General features: G+C 35.6%; 1 protein-coding gene across 3 annotated transcripts in view; it reads right to left on the reverse strand.

The window, feature by feature from the left end:
- DMD (dystrophin) overlaps positions 1-15,175 on the reverse strand; it is a 2,676,723-nt gene that overhangs the window by 1,367,117 nt on the left and 1,294,431 nt on the right. For all 3 annotated transcript variants that reach the window (XM_058291720.2, XM_023592525.3, XM_058291721.2), the window contains one exon: positions 11,686-11,847. In XM_058291720.2, coding sequence (XP_058147703.1) covers positions 11,686-11,847 — 162 coding nt within the window. The remainder of the gene's footprint in view (positions 1-11,685; positions 11,848-15,175) is intronic.

Raw genomic sequence — 15,175 nt, forward strand, 5'->3', positions numbered from 1 at the left:
CATTCTGCCAGAGTGGGTGACACCATGGGGTAGAAACCCAAGTAGTGAGAGTGGGGGTGGACCCACATCCTGGGGAGGACTAATGCCATCAAATAGAGGGAACTGTATCCCTCGAGAGAAAGGGTGGCTCCCAGGGCATTGGGGCAGTTGAGTAAGTTAGGACCTGAACACTATTCCATCTATCTCTGGAAGTGGCTCCTCAGGAAACGGAGGTTGGCTATCACTGAGGGCACCAAGGTGGAAGGGAAAATGGACGTTAAATGTGTGGAACCAAAGTAAATGGGGGGTAAGAGAGGAGTTTCTTGAGAGTACACAAGGATGGATATAAAACATGTAATATTACACTATAACATATAGGAGATGACAGACTGATAATGTAAACCATAATGTAAAACATAGGATAACTAAAAATGTAAAGAACTGTGTATCCTAAAGTATGCACCACAATGTAAGCACAGATGTCACCTTGTTAGAAAGCTAATGTCTCAGACTCTGTACATCACTTTAAGTAAATATGATATGAATAGGGCGTAAGAGTATCACTGTGGAAGGGAAAAGGTTTTCTGGTGGATGTGTGGGAGTGCTGTATATTATATATATACATTGCTGTGGTCTAGGACTCCTGTGAAGAAAAGCTGAATAATTAGGGGGGGGGGAAAGAAAAAGATAGGATGTGGAATTTTTTCAAGTCAACATTCTTTATCTAAGTTCTTTATCTAACTTTATCCAAGTTCTTTATCTATCCTTTAAGCTCATCGCTATATGCCATTCCCTAGTAAGGGACCATGAAATTATATTGGGCTTCAAATTTCGGGGAGTTCTGGATCACAGAGTGTTTCAACAATGGCAATGGAGGGATACTGGTATGGGGTACCAATGACAGGTGATATATGGCTGACAGGGAGCTGTACAGAACATATGTCCAGGGTGCATGGTAATGTTTGGATATACTCATAGTGGCAACAATTAAAAACCACAGTAGGGGGGGTACTGGGTTGCTGGCCAGTGGTGCTCTGTCGTGGTCCCTAGGGGAGCAGCAACAGTCTCCCAGGTACAGTGGCGGGGACCGGAGGGAGTGAGGGTTCAACAGTGAGCCCCTGATGCTAATGACTATGCTTGTGAGCTGATAAACCCAAAATAAGAACAAGGCCTAGAACAACTTTGTGCCTGGGAATTTCCTCCTGTCAGCCTTCATGTTACTCAAATGTGGCCAGTCTCGAAGCCAAACTCAGCATGTAAATGCAATGACTTCCCCCCAGCGTGGGACATGACACCCGGGGATGAGCCTCCCTGGCAACGAGGGACCACTATCAACTACCAACTGATGATGCAACTGGAAAATGACCTTATACGGAAGGTTCAATGCGGATCAGCAGAATATCCATGTCTACATAAAATAACATGACTTTAAAATGCTGTTTGACCTAAAGTAAGGGGGAAATGGAAAGGAGAAATGAGTTTATATGGCTACGAGTTTCTAAAAAAGAGTCTGGAGGCTGGCAGAAGGTTTGCCCTCATGCACAACTGAGCAGAGTCAGAGAGACAGATAAAGCAGATACAACCCCCAGATATTGGTTCCTTTGAGGGCTAAAGAGACCCACGGGAGTTATGGTCATGGCCGATGGGGTTAACTACCTGGGCAGATGGCCCCTCTTTGGAAATGGTGTTTATGTGTGATGAATCTGGACTCAGATGGGATCTCCCTTCATAAGACTTTCATGCCAATGTGCTGGAGGTGCAGTTAATGTTGGGGTTTAAGATATATTTAGGGGATTTGAATCTCTGGACTGACAATGTGATAGCCAGATCCTGAGCCTCAACAGACTCCAGCACCTACAATCTGATTTATTGGACTTACCACACTCAGCTAAGATGGAGTTGAAGAAGGACAACCACCACACCATGGAGCCTAGAGTGATTACAACTGAAAATGGGAGGATTGCATCCAGCATCCAGGTGGAATCTGACCCTCCTCTTGACATAGAGGTGCAATGGACACAACCAATCCAATGTCCACATAGAAGAGGTGGCATTGGAATGGGAAAAGTGGACATAGTGGACGAAGGGTATGGGGAAAGGCAGGAAGAGATGAGAGGTGGAGGCGTCTTTGGGACATGGAGCTGCCCTGGATGGTACTTCAGAGGCAATCACCGGACATTGTAAATCCTCACAGGGCCCACTGGATGGAATGGAGGAGAGTATGGGCTATGATGTGAACCAATGTATATGAGGTGCAGAGGTGCCCAAAGATGTACTTACAAAATCCAATGGATGTGTCATGATGATGGGAACGAGTGTTGTTGGGGGGGGGGAGAGGGGGGGTGGGGGGATGGGGTTGAATGGGACCTCACATATATATTTTTAATGTAATATTATTACAAAGTCAATAAAAAATAAAAAAAATTAAAAAAAAATAATAAAAGAAAAAAAATAAAAGGACTGGCATTAAGCAATTGAATTTGAGGTAATGTGATTTAAGATGATGGCTTAGATAAGTGCTATTTTTCAAATAAAATTCTCATAGATCAATGTATGCTCTGAAATCCTTGCAGTATATAGTTTCACTGACTAAAAAGGAAAAGCTGTACTTCCGTAATGTCACTCAATTAAAAAGCAAACCTTTAGTTTTATAAATCCAACTAAGAATCAGAAGGCCCAGTTCTCTGATCCTGAGAGTTAACTGATCAATTAACGTGCTGAGGTAATGAGAAGCTCTTTTAGGCTCTATAATTAGAAGTGCAAATGCAAATGTAAGGAAGTAGCTTGACCTACATCTATTTTTATATATAAACTTATTCTCGAAAGACTGTTATACAAATTACATTTCCTTAGTATTCAAGGTTATTATAAACCTGAGGATCTCAAACAATCAATCCTTAAAAGACAAAAAATGAAAGCCCTTTTAACAGCTTACACTTTAGTAGCAAAACTATCAATGCACCACACGGTGGAGTCAGACATCCACAAATCTGTGTGACCAGTATTTGACCGAGAATTTGAGCAAATACCTTAAAACGCACCAATTATTTCCTCCTATTCTATAGGATGCCTTTTTACTTTCTTGATAATGTTCTTTGGGGTGCAAAAGTTTTTAATTTTGATGAAGTCCATTTTATCTATTTTTTCTTTTGTTGTTCATGGTTATGGGTAATGGATGTTGGTGATGGTAGTACAATATTGTGAATGCAATTAATACTACTGAATTGTATACTTGAAAGTGGTTAAAATAGGGATATTTTAGTTGTGTATATGTTACCACAATATTTTCTTAAAAGGGTACCAAAAATGGTAATACCGTTTATTTTATCCTGCTTCTCTGTGATAAGAAGTACTAAATTTAGTACAAGTACTAAATCTCTGAAAAGGGAAAGCAAAACCTACTAATCTACTAATTAGAAATGAACTTTCATCTAACTTTAAAGAAACACATTTTTCATTAATATAAAACATTAAAATTAGTTTCAATTATGTATGCTTTGAAGATGCCATTTTGATATTGTTCATCAGTCCATTTTCTGATATGCAATTCACTTGCTATTATCTTAAAATAAAATCTTGCAGAAGGAGAATGTTACAATATCTTTTGGTTGGCTTGAAATCTTCCAGTATTATTTATTACCATTGGGGGGATTCAGTGTCAAGAATTATCTTGAAAATGCAGGTACAACCATAACTACCCAGATAATGGATTTGAGTTTGTCAGTACAATAAAATTTGTTTCTTCAAGTACATTTGAAACAACTTAATTTGCCTATGTGCTGCTATTTTCAAGTACATTTCAAATACTATAGCTTGTTTTTAAAACCAAAAGAAGATATTCTATATCATTAAAAACTAATATATTATATTCATGTTTATAGGCTCCTGCTTTCATATCTAAATAAAGAAAACACAAAAATTCCCACACCACAACCTTTTTAACTAAACACAATTGCCATTTTTCTAAAAACTCCTTTTTCTTCTAAGACTGTAATAGCTTTTGCCTATCTGCAATTTGCTACTTATCATTTCATTCCACATACCTCAACAAGTAATACTTTATATACTTTAAAGTAAAATCCCTAACTTTAATACTTAGTATTTATACTGCTTAAAATTTTACTTAATTTCATTCAGAAAGTTATGTGCATTTTAATCAAATATTCCTCCAAGATCATAAACAATAAAGAGAATTTTTAAAAAATCCTTTCTACTCAATATTTAGCTAACAATCATGTAGTTCCTCTCAATTCAGCAACAGTTTACCAGTTCTACTACGCATTTTTCTAAAGCCTACCTGTATAATTTTCCATGTGACTCAAATTGGGACAGTCTAAGGAATGGTTAATGTTAGAAGCTTGACTAGACTTGTTTAAGTTTAAAGAAAGTAGGGGCTTTAAATTCCTTAGATATGCTTACTTGTCATCTCCAATTTCTAATATAATATTTACACTTCCTATCAGTGAAAACTATGGTGAGAATTTTATCATCAGGATTCTTCCTAAACTTCCATTTCTTCATCCCTTATTGCAATAGTTTGCCTTCCCTGAAGAATACCTTTGCTGTGGACTTTTTTTTCCTTTAAAGTGAATCAAATTATACAAGTTTTAATTCATTAATAATGGGTCAGAATAAAAAATGAATTATTTTATATACTGATATTATTATTCAAGTTTTAGTTTTTGAGAAAAATCTTAGATGATAAACATAGCTTTCTTTCTTTCAGTCTTCTTAAAGTCCAAAGATAACCAGAGTTCTATCCTATTCCTTTATTTTTATTAGAGAAGTTGTGGGTTTACAGAACAATCATGCATAAAATACAGGACTCTTACATACCACACTATTATTAACACCTTGCATTGGTACAGTACATTTGTTACAATTTACAAAGCACATTTTAATAATTTTACCATTAACTACCTTGTAGTCCATGGTTTAACTTATGGTTCACTGTGTTGTGTAGTGCCATGGATTTATTTCTAATTTTTTTTCATTGTAGTAAGGTACATGTAAACTAAAATATCCCATTAACCACATTCAAATATGTAGTTCATTGCTGTTAATTACATTCCCAATGTTGTGCTACCATCACCACCATTCATTACCAAAAATACTTCCATTTTTCCAAACAGGAACTCTGTGCATTTTAAGCCTTAACCCTCTATCTCCTACCCTCATTGCATCCCCTGGTAAACTATATCCTAGATTCTGACTGTATAAGTCTCCTTATTCTAATTATTTCATATCCATGAGATCAGATAACATTTGTCCTTCCATGTCTGGCTTACTTCACTCAGCATGATGTCCTCAGGGTTCATCCATGTTGTCACATTTGTCAGAACTTCTTTCCTTTTTAGGGTTGAGTACTGCTCACTAATATAATAACACATTTTATTTATCTATTCATCAGTTGATGGACGCTTGACTTGCTTTCATCTTTTGGCAATTGTAAATGACACTAGGAACATTGGTGTGCAAATATCTGTTTGAACCCCTGGTTTCAATTCAACCTATAAGGATGATTGTCAGGTCATATGGTAATTTATACTTAACTTTCTAAGGAATCTCCCAACTGTCTTCCAAGGCAGCTGCACAATTTTACATTCACATAAGCAATGAATGAGTATTTCTGTTTATCTACATCCTCTCCAATACTTGTAATCTTCTGTTTTTTAAAATAGTAGCCATTCTCATTCACATTCTGAGTATGAAATGGTATCTCACTGTGGTTTGATTTGCATTTCCCTAATGCCCAAAGATGTTGAGCATCTTTTCATGTGCTTTTTGGTGATTGGTATATCTTCTTTGGAGAAATGTCTATTCAAGTCTTTTGCACAGTTTTAAATTGGGTTGTTTGCCTTTTTGTTAATTTGAAGGATTTCTTTATATATCTGGGATTTTAACCTTTTCCAGATATATGGTTTCCAAATATTTTCTTCCGTTGTGTAGGCTGTCTTTTTACTTTCATGATAAAGTGATTTGAGGAACAAATGTTTTTTTTATATTGATGAGATCCCATTTATCTATTTTTTCTTTATCACTTGTGTTGGTTGTCCTTGGTGAGTCTGATAAACTGAAGTATAGGTGTTGGCTGCAAATGTGCTGAGATTCAGGGCTCAACTAGCATATGAACAGCCAGAAGATTTAAGTCTCTTAGACATATATTTCATGGGTATATGCTAATTATAGTTTCAAATAAAAGGAGCAGAAGAACCATGTGTAGGAAATTATAAATGAGTCTAACTCTGATACATTGAGGAGATAGGTTATCATATATTCCAAGGTAAGGCCCAGCAATGGGGTGCTGATTTTCTGGAGTTATCTGTCCTGCCTATAGGGTCTAGATGTCTCTAGAGCCCTCAGGTGCCCTACATTTTGAGACACTCTTTATTGTGGCAGTCAATGAGATCCTGCTGAGAAGTGCATTAGGGTAAACTCTGGAATGACCTGCCAACTCACTTTGAAATCTCTTAGCCATAAAAATTCATTTGTGTTTAATATTTCCCCCTTCTAGTCTAGGTCCTTTTCCAAATGCATCACTAGTTGGCACTTGGTATTTAATCCCTTGGTGCCAGGGAGGCTCATCTCTCAGAGTCAAGTCCCACATCAAGGAGAAAGCAGTGAATTTATATGCTGAGCTTAGTTTAGAGAGAGTCCACATCTGAGAAACAAGGAGCTTTTAGGAGGTAACTCTTAGGCAACATATATTACTAGGCTAAGTTTCAATTTCACAAGAACAAGGTTCCTAAGTACAAACATCAATATCAAAGGCCTGGAATATTAGTCTGTTCTCCTTCACTAGGCACTGCTCATGTACTCTAGAGATTCTTGCTGCTCTATGAGAGAATGTATCAGGACTCCCCAGGATGGAAATTCAATAATCTTTCAGTTATTCTGTAGGTCACCACCAACCGAGACTAGTAAGTATATGGGAATCTCCTATATTTTCTTTGTGATTTTTCTGTAACCTAAATCTTCGTGGAAAATAAAGTGAAAAAAAAAAGACACTGGGGAATCATACAGATGAAACTGTCAATATACATAAAAGATAACAGCTTTTATGGAGATGAAAAGCACAGTGCAAAAAAAATTATTTTTTATTATTTTTTATTTTATTTTATTCTTAATTTTTGGCTTTGTTTCTGGTGGGTTTGGATTGCAGAAGAGTTGCAACTGTGTCAGGGGAGGATCTTTGATGTGGGGTATCAGTGGTGGGGGAACATGTGGAGGGGGTGCACTTGGGGCATACCTCTATGTAATAAGCCTTAAGATAGGGAAGTTTGAGTTCTCCAACTTTGTTACCCTTTTTCAAGACAGCTTTAGCTATTCAGGGCCCCTTACACTTCCACATAAATTTGATGATTGGCTTTTCCATCTCTGCAAGGAAAATTGTTGGAAATTTTATTGGGATTGTGTTAAGTCTGTAAATTCCTTTGGGTAGAATTGATATCTGAACAATGTATAGTCTTCCATTCCATGAACATGGAACATCCTTCTATTTATATGGGTCTTCTTTGATTTTGTTTAGTAATGTTTTGTAGTTTTCTAGGTATAAGTACTTTACATCCTGGGTTAGATTTGTTCCTAGACAAGTGATTCTTTTAACTACTATTATAAATATTTTTCTTAAATTCATCTTCTGATTGTTAATTACTAATACATATAGAAACACTACTGATTTTGGGGTGTTGATTTTATACCCCACCACTTTGCTGTGGATTTTTCAGGATTTTCTGTATATAGGATCATGTCATCTACAAAAGGAAATGTTTTATTTATTAATTTCTAATTTGACGTATTTCCTTTTTGTAGCCTAATTGTTCTGGTGTTAGGCACTTTTCTAGTGCAATGTTGAAAAATGGTGGTGACAAAGGGCATCCTTCTCTTGTTCCTGATCTTACACAGAAAGCTTTCAGTCTTTCACCATCAAGTAGTATGTTAGCTGTGTTTTTTTTTCATATATGCCCTTTATCATCTTGAGAATGTTTCCTTCTATTTCTAATTTCCCAAGTGTCTTTATCAAGGCACGGTGTTGGATTTTGTCAAACAATTTTCTTCATCAATTGAGATAATCATATATATTTTTTTCCTTGATTCTTTTGATGTGGTGTATTACATAATTGATTTTCTTATATTGAACCAACTTTGCACAGTTGGGATAAAATCCACTTGATTACAGTTCGTAATTCTTTTAATGTGCTGATGGATTAGGTTTGCAAGTGTTTTGTTGAGGATTTTTGCATTTATATTCATAAGAGGTATTGGTCTGTAAATTTATTTTCTTGTGGTATCTTTGTTTGGCTTTGGTATGAGGGCAATACTGGACTTGTAGTAAGAATTAAGAAGTGATCACTCCTCTTTAATTTTGTAGAGGAGTTTGAGCAGGATTGGTGTTAATTCTCCTTTGAATGTTTGGTAAAATACCCCTTTGAAGCCATCTGGCCCAGGGATTTTCTTGGTTGGGAAGTTTTTGATTACTGATTCAATCTCTTTACCAGTTTTTGGTTTGCTGAAATTTTCTATTTCTTTTTGAGTCAGGGTAGGTAGTTTTGTGTTTCTGGGAATTTGTCCATTTCATCAAGGTTATCAACTTTGTTGGCATTCAGTTGTTTATAGTATCCTCTTTATTTTCTCCTTCCCCTCCCCCTCCCTACTGTTTTTGGTGTGTGTCCATTTGCTGTGTGATCTTCTGTATCTATTTCTCTTTTCTTGTCTTCTTCTCTCACCTTTTTCCTCTAGGATTCACTGGGATTTGATCCTGGGTACCTCTGATATGAAGAGAGGCTCCCTGTCAATTGCTCCACCTCAGTTCCTGGTCTCTGTTGTGTTTCACCTTGACTTTTACCTTCATCTCTGTTGCATCATCATCTTGCTGTGTGACTCATTTGCATGGGCACTGGCTCACCATGTGGGCACTTGGCTTGCTGTGTCGGCACTCAGCTCACTGCATGGGCACTCAGCTCATCACACAGGCATTTGGCTTACCATGTGGGCACTTGGCTCACCGTGCGGGCTCTTGGTTCACCATTCGGGCACTGGCTCAGCACACAGGCATGCTTTCTGTTCTTCTTTTTCACCAGGAGACCCTAGGGATCAAACCCAGGTCCTCCCATATGGTAGGCGAAGGCCCTATGACCTGAGTCACATCTGCTTCCCTATATCATCCTCTTATAGTTCTTTTTGTTTCAGTGGAGTAGATAGTAATGTCACCCTCTTCATTTCTAATTTTAGTCATTGTGCTGTCTCTCTATTTCTTTGTAAGTCTAACTAAGGGTTTGTCAATTTTGCTGCTCTTGAAGAATCAACTTTTGTTTTTGTTGATTCTTGCTATTGTTTTGGGGTTCTCTATTTTATTTGTCTTAATTCCCCTTGTGATTTCCTCTTTAACTCACTGGTTGCTAAGAGTACATTGTTTTATTTCCAGATATTTGTGATTTTTCCACTTCTCCCTCCATTATTGGTTCCTCCTTTCATTCCAGTATGGTTGGAAAAGATACATTGTATGACTGAAATATTTTTTATTTATTGAGACTTGTTTTGTGGCCTAAAATATGGTCTATCCTGGAGAATGATCCATGTGGACTCAAAAATAATGTGTATCATATTGATGTTGGAAGAGGTGCTTTATATATGTCTGTTAGATCTAGGTGGTTGAGAGTTATTGTCCAAGTCTTGTATTTCCTTACTGATCTTATGGCTAGTCTTTCTACCCATTATTGAACATGATGTATTAAAGTCTCCTACTATTAGTGTAGAACCATCAATTTTTCCCTTCAAATCTGTTATTATTTACTTCATATATTTTGGGGCTCGGCTGTTAGGTGAACATATATTTATAATTGTTATGATTGAATTCCTTCATAATTGAATTGACCCCATTATCAACATATAATGACCAGCTTTGTCCCTCATAACTATTTTTTACTTAAAAACTATTTTATCTGATATTCGTTTAGCTACCCCAGCTCTCTTTTGGTTACTAAACGCATAGTCAGGTTTTTCTGTCCTTTCACTTTCAACCTACTTATGTCTTTTAATTTAAGATGAGTCTCTTGTAGATAACATATAGTTAAGTCATGCTTTTTTATCCAGTCTGCCAATCTCTGACATTTTCCTGGAGAGTTTAATCAATTTACATTTGCAATAACTAACGAAAATCCAGGACTTTCTTCTGCCATTTTGCTATTTAGTCTTTGTAAGTTTTATACCTTTTTGTACCTCAATTCTCCCATTAATACCTGCTTTCATATTTATTTGATTTCTTTGCATTGTACCAAATTTTACCCTTTTCATATCTATCTGGACTTTTTTTCATATATTTTCCTTGTGGTTACCATGAAGTTAAATGTTCATATCCTAAATATATAATACTCATATTTGATTTGCTACCAAGTTGACTTCAATATCATACACATACAGTGCCCCTTTGCTGCCTGTCACAAGAGTGGGGAATGGGTGCTGGTATTACTACTGTGCAGAGAGAGCAATTTACTGGTATTTACTGTAATTTACCAGCCTCTTCTTCCCACTCATCCCTATATACTATACAGTGTTCTACTGAACTATGGAGTTTCACAATAGTTGATTCAGGGAATTACTGCCTGTTTAATACTTGTTCTGGTCGATGGAATGATTCTTGGTGCTTCCTACTCTGCCTTCTTTCTACAACCCTGTATCTCAGATTTTTGAACCTATCAAAACTACCTGTATCCTACCACATATTTCTCGATCAAAATTAGACAATATGGAAACTAACCAATGACATTGTGTCCACGATGTTCTTGGTACCAATTTACTGTGATTCATTGCTCTATAACTGTATTATAACAATGATCTACAAATCCAATATTTTACCCCAAAAATGGATTTTAAAATGAGAAGAGTCAGGTATCTATACCATTCAGTAGAGAGAAGGCATTTTGGGAAGTTAGATAGTACCACTTCCATCATAGTATATGGTTATCCTTGGTTATTCAGTCCATAATGTACACATAAGATTTGAAAAATAGCTACATTGCCTCAGTACCACAAAACCTTAAGGACGTTTAAATAATACCTATGATACTTTATACACATTTAAATGTTATTTATAAATAGTAACTTTGCATTTTAAAAATTACTCCCCAATGTAAAGTGAATTGATAGAGCATAAATTTCCTCACTGAATTTGTGTGAGTGTGTATGCTTATATAATGCATCACCATTAGTAACAAAATGCAAATTTAGGTCTCCAATTTCTTCTGTTACTAACTACTTGCAACACATAAAATGTAGAAAGAAAATATAGAGGGCATATGACTTGTCTGTTATCCCTTGATAACAAAGATGATTTGATAATAAAATGCTTGTGATTGAATTTTTAATAGTAGTGTCAGAAAATATTTTCTTTTCCCTTTACAGTCCTATGTTTTCCTTCTAGTTTTAGTACAATTTGAAAACACTGTTAAAAACCAGACATTAGTGTGGTAGTGTTTCTGTCCTTTAAGTATCACTATTTAAAATTCCTCTATTACATACATTCAAATATAAATTTTACACTACTAAAGTAGTACTATTTTTTCCCTTGCCACTAAATACTAAGTAAGTAAATAAATAAATCTAAACAACCCTTTGCACAAGTAGGTGAATAATTAAGTCAGAAACTCAGCAAAGCCTTGTTCAGGAATTCAAACAAAAGAACAGAAGCTCATTCCCAGTTGTACTTGCCTGTGCTTGCTGAGGCATTTGAGCTGCATCCACCTTGTCGGCAATATAAGCTGCCAGCTGCTTGTCAATGAATGTGAGGGACTCCTGAATTAAATGTAAGGATTTTTCAATCTCCTGGGCAGACTGGATACTCTGTTCAAGCAACTTTTGCCTCCTCACAGCCTAAATAAAGGAAGAAATAGGGCGAAACAGTTAAAAGTAGTAAGCTCAAGACTGTTTTCATGCAATACTGCTGCAAAGTAAGTGAAGATTCTAGACTCTTCCACAGTCACCTTTTTGTAAGACAGGTTTCGCAGCTTCCTACCACTCATTCAGTTCTGTTTATAAAAATAAAAATAATAAGAAAAAAAATTAGTACACAGATCTTCAGAACCAGGAATCCACAGGACAAAACCTCAGTATTATGCATATCAAAGCAGAGGCTGGGAAAAACATTAGTGAAATCATCTCAGTCATTGCAAACTGTCATTCTCAGGATGAATGTTCCTCTTGATCTCATTACACACAGTTCAAGAGATTTGGTTTACTTAGAATAGGGTCATCGTCATCACAATCCAATTTAAGGTAGATAATCTACTTGTACTAGTAAGACACATATACAATCTGTTCAGAACCAGCTTCTTTTCAACAATAGAATTTAGATAACTGTCAGGTTAAGGATTTATTTTAATACTATCTCAACTATTTTTATGTGGTCTTTTTCCCTTTACTTTCTTTCACAATTTGGATTATGGAAATTGTTTGTACAATTGCATTTGTGTTACCACTAAAGTAGAACAAGTAATAAGTAATCTTAATATAGCTGCAATTAATCTTGATTGCTATTATAAGTATGATTAGGATAATTTAACACTTTTCAAGTATAAATAGCATGCTGAACAGATTGCAAAGTCTCCCTTCAAGGATCTGTTCACCTTTAAAAACATAGTAATAAAAGTAACATTTGTGACAGGAAACTTATGGAGAATTCATTGAGTCATGCATCATGTCACATATTTTCCCTTAATATACATTGTAGGCATAATTATCTGGTACAATAAAATAACACTTATCCTAAAACATCATTGGGATTTAAAAAATGATCCAGGTTTTTATCTTCAAGTATAAATGCTGATTCATAAGCTTAAAACATGTTGGAGATGTACTTATTCTTTAACAAATTCAATCTGGAACTCAAGTGAGAATAAAAGTTAAAGGCATCTAGACCAAGGGTAAAGGAGCTGGAATGGCAGTGGTTCTGCAGGAAGGGCTCTCTCATTGTTTATACCTATACAATAAACCTTTGTATTTTTCAGTATTCTGTCCTAGGCTTTCTTTTCTTCTCATTCTACTAATATCCTGAGCTTCAATTTCATTTTTTCTGCTGATAACGCTAAACTCTTATGTCTCCATTGCCTATTTCCCTCAAGATCTCCACACTTGTATATTTATTGCTGGACATTTCCACTTGGATGCCCCACAACCACACATAACCACTATAACTTAACAACATAGCCAACTATGTACTATTGTGTGTTCCTTCTCACCTCCTTCCCACCTACCAAAATTACTTTACTTCTTTTATTCCTATTTCAATGAAATGCAATTAAATGCTGCCTTTATTAGACCTCATTCAGAATGTTTCCTCTTCTTCATCATGACCTTCCCAACTATGCTATTCTAATCAGGCAATCAACCAATCTTTTCTTCTAACTTCTGAATATTTCTTGAGTCCACCTTTTTCTCCCTCTACTCATTGGCATTACTGTAGTTTATTTTATTAACATTTTTTGCATCAAACATGGAACTAGCCTTTTGGCTGGTACCTCACCTAACACACCTGTAATGCAAATAGTGGGTGCTTTTTGAAAATGAAATTATTATCCTCACTTAAAATCATCCATTGATTCTTTCTTTCCTTAGGATAAAAGCCATATTCCTTTATATGGTTTAGAAGTCCCTTCAAGATACAATCCTTGCTTATGTCTTTTAGTCCCTGATCCAGCTATAGACAAGTGTCTTTTTTCTTAATCCATTTTCCAGCATGTACCATGTGCCAACACATACTAGATATCAGAATAGGATGGAAGATTATTTGGAGAACCTCTAATCTATTTCTATTAAAATACTCTGTCCAAGTTCAGTGACCAGAACTTTGCCTTGTACTATAATTCAACCATATTTTTCTTTTGCCAGGTAAAATTTCACCTACAAGTTATATCACATAATAATTCAGATAACAATATTCATTGCTATATTGAGTCCTCTGCATTGCTGAAAAAAAAATGTATGTAGCCTTCACTGAACTCCCCCAGGAAAATGGATCTCTAATGATACAATTTCAGCATTATTACATGTGACCGTAGAAACCTTTCAATCATGGCATATAGTAATTGACTACTCAGACATTGTTGAAATCTGGTCCTTTCTCTGGCTAAAGGCAAATACAGTATATCCTTCAGGATATATCAGTAGAATTATAATTGAATAGGATGTAATATAGCATAACTTTAAACCACATATTTAGCCTCAGGAAATATTTCTAGAAGTCTAACTTTTTCTATTCATGAGATTCTAGGGCTGGAGGAAATGAGGCGGCCTATGAGATGATGGCAGAGCTGACCTCAGGTGGAATGTTTTTTTCCCCCTGGCCTGGCAGTCAATAAGAGACTGATTTACATAGATTCTTTGATTATCTCAGGCAGTGAAAAGATGTGTTGTCAATCCAAACTGCAGAATTCTTTGAACTAGTTATGTCATAAATATATTTAAAGATATTAAGGTCGACCCTGATGGGATGCCAGGCCTGTGGATTTTCTCGACTCTCTGCCCTCTTGACCTGTTCTACCTCATTAAATGGAGTTGGTAGGAAGTCCTGAACCATAATAGGATTTTTTTTTTGTTCTGAATACTGCTCAGTTGTTGTTTTCAAAATGGTACTTCATGTCTTTAGGTTATCTGCTTGGCAATAAGAGAAATCACATAGCTAGACGAAACAGCAAAAATGAGGAGAGTTAGAAAGACATTAAAACACTGGCAATCAACAACGAAAATATAAAAGTAGAAAATTAAATCCTAGAATGGTTACCAACAAATAACATAACGAAGAAACTTTAATCCAATTTCCAAGAAAATTCAAAGAAAACTAAGTTTAAAAAAACATACATGAAAAGAAATTTTTATTATCTCCTCCAAATACCCTGTAATATAAATTTTAAAAAAATATTGATTTTGGTTAGCTGTGGAAAGTGCTCACAGTGAATTGATTATTTCTCACATTCCTATTTTTAAAATCATGTATTAAGTTTTATGCCACAATACAATAAACACTTAAGTAAGAGTGCAGCACTTATAGGAATCTCTGGGAGAATGAATACTTTAGGTGAAATAAAAACTGACAATTTAAACTAAATGTTTTTAAAATGCCAATGGATGCTTAAAAAGAGAAAAATTTATTCCTCTCTCTATATATGTATATAAATATTTTAAAAAAACCGATAGCAAACATAAC

The sequence above is a fragment of the Dasypus novemcinctus genome, chromosome X (assembly GCF_030445035.2).
Source record: "Dasypus novemcinctus isolate mDasNov1 chromosome X, mDasNov1.1.hap2, whole genome shotgun sequence".
In the NCBI taxonomy this organism is placed as follows: domain Eukaryota; kingdom Metazoa; phylum Chordata; class Mammalia; order Cingulata; family Dasypodidae; genus Dasypus; species Dasypus novemcinctus.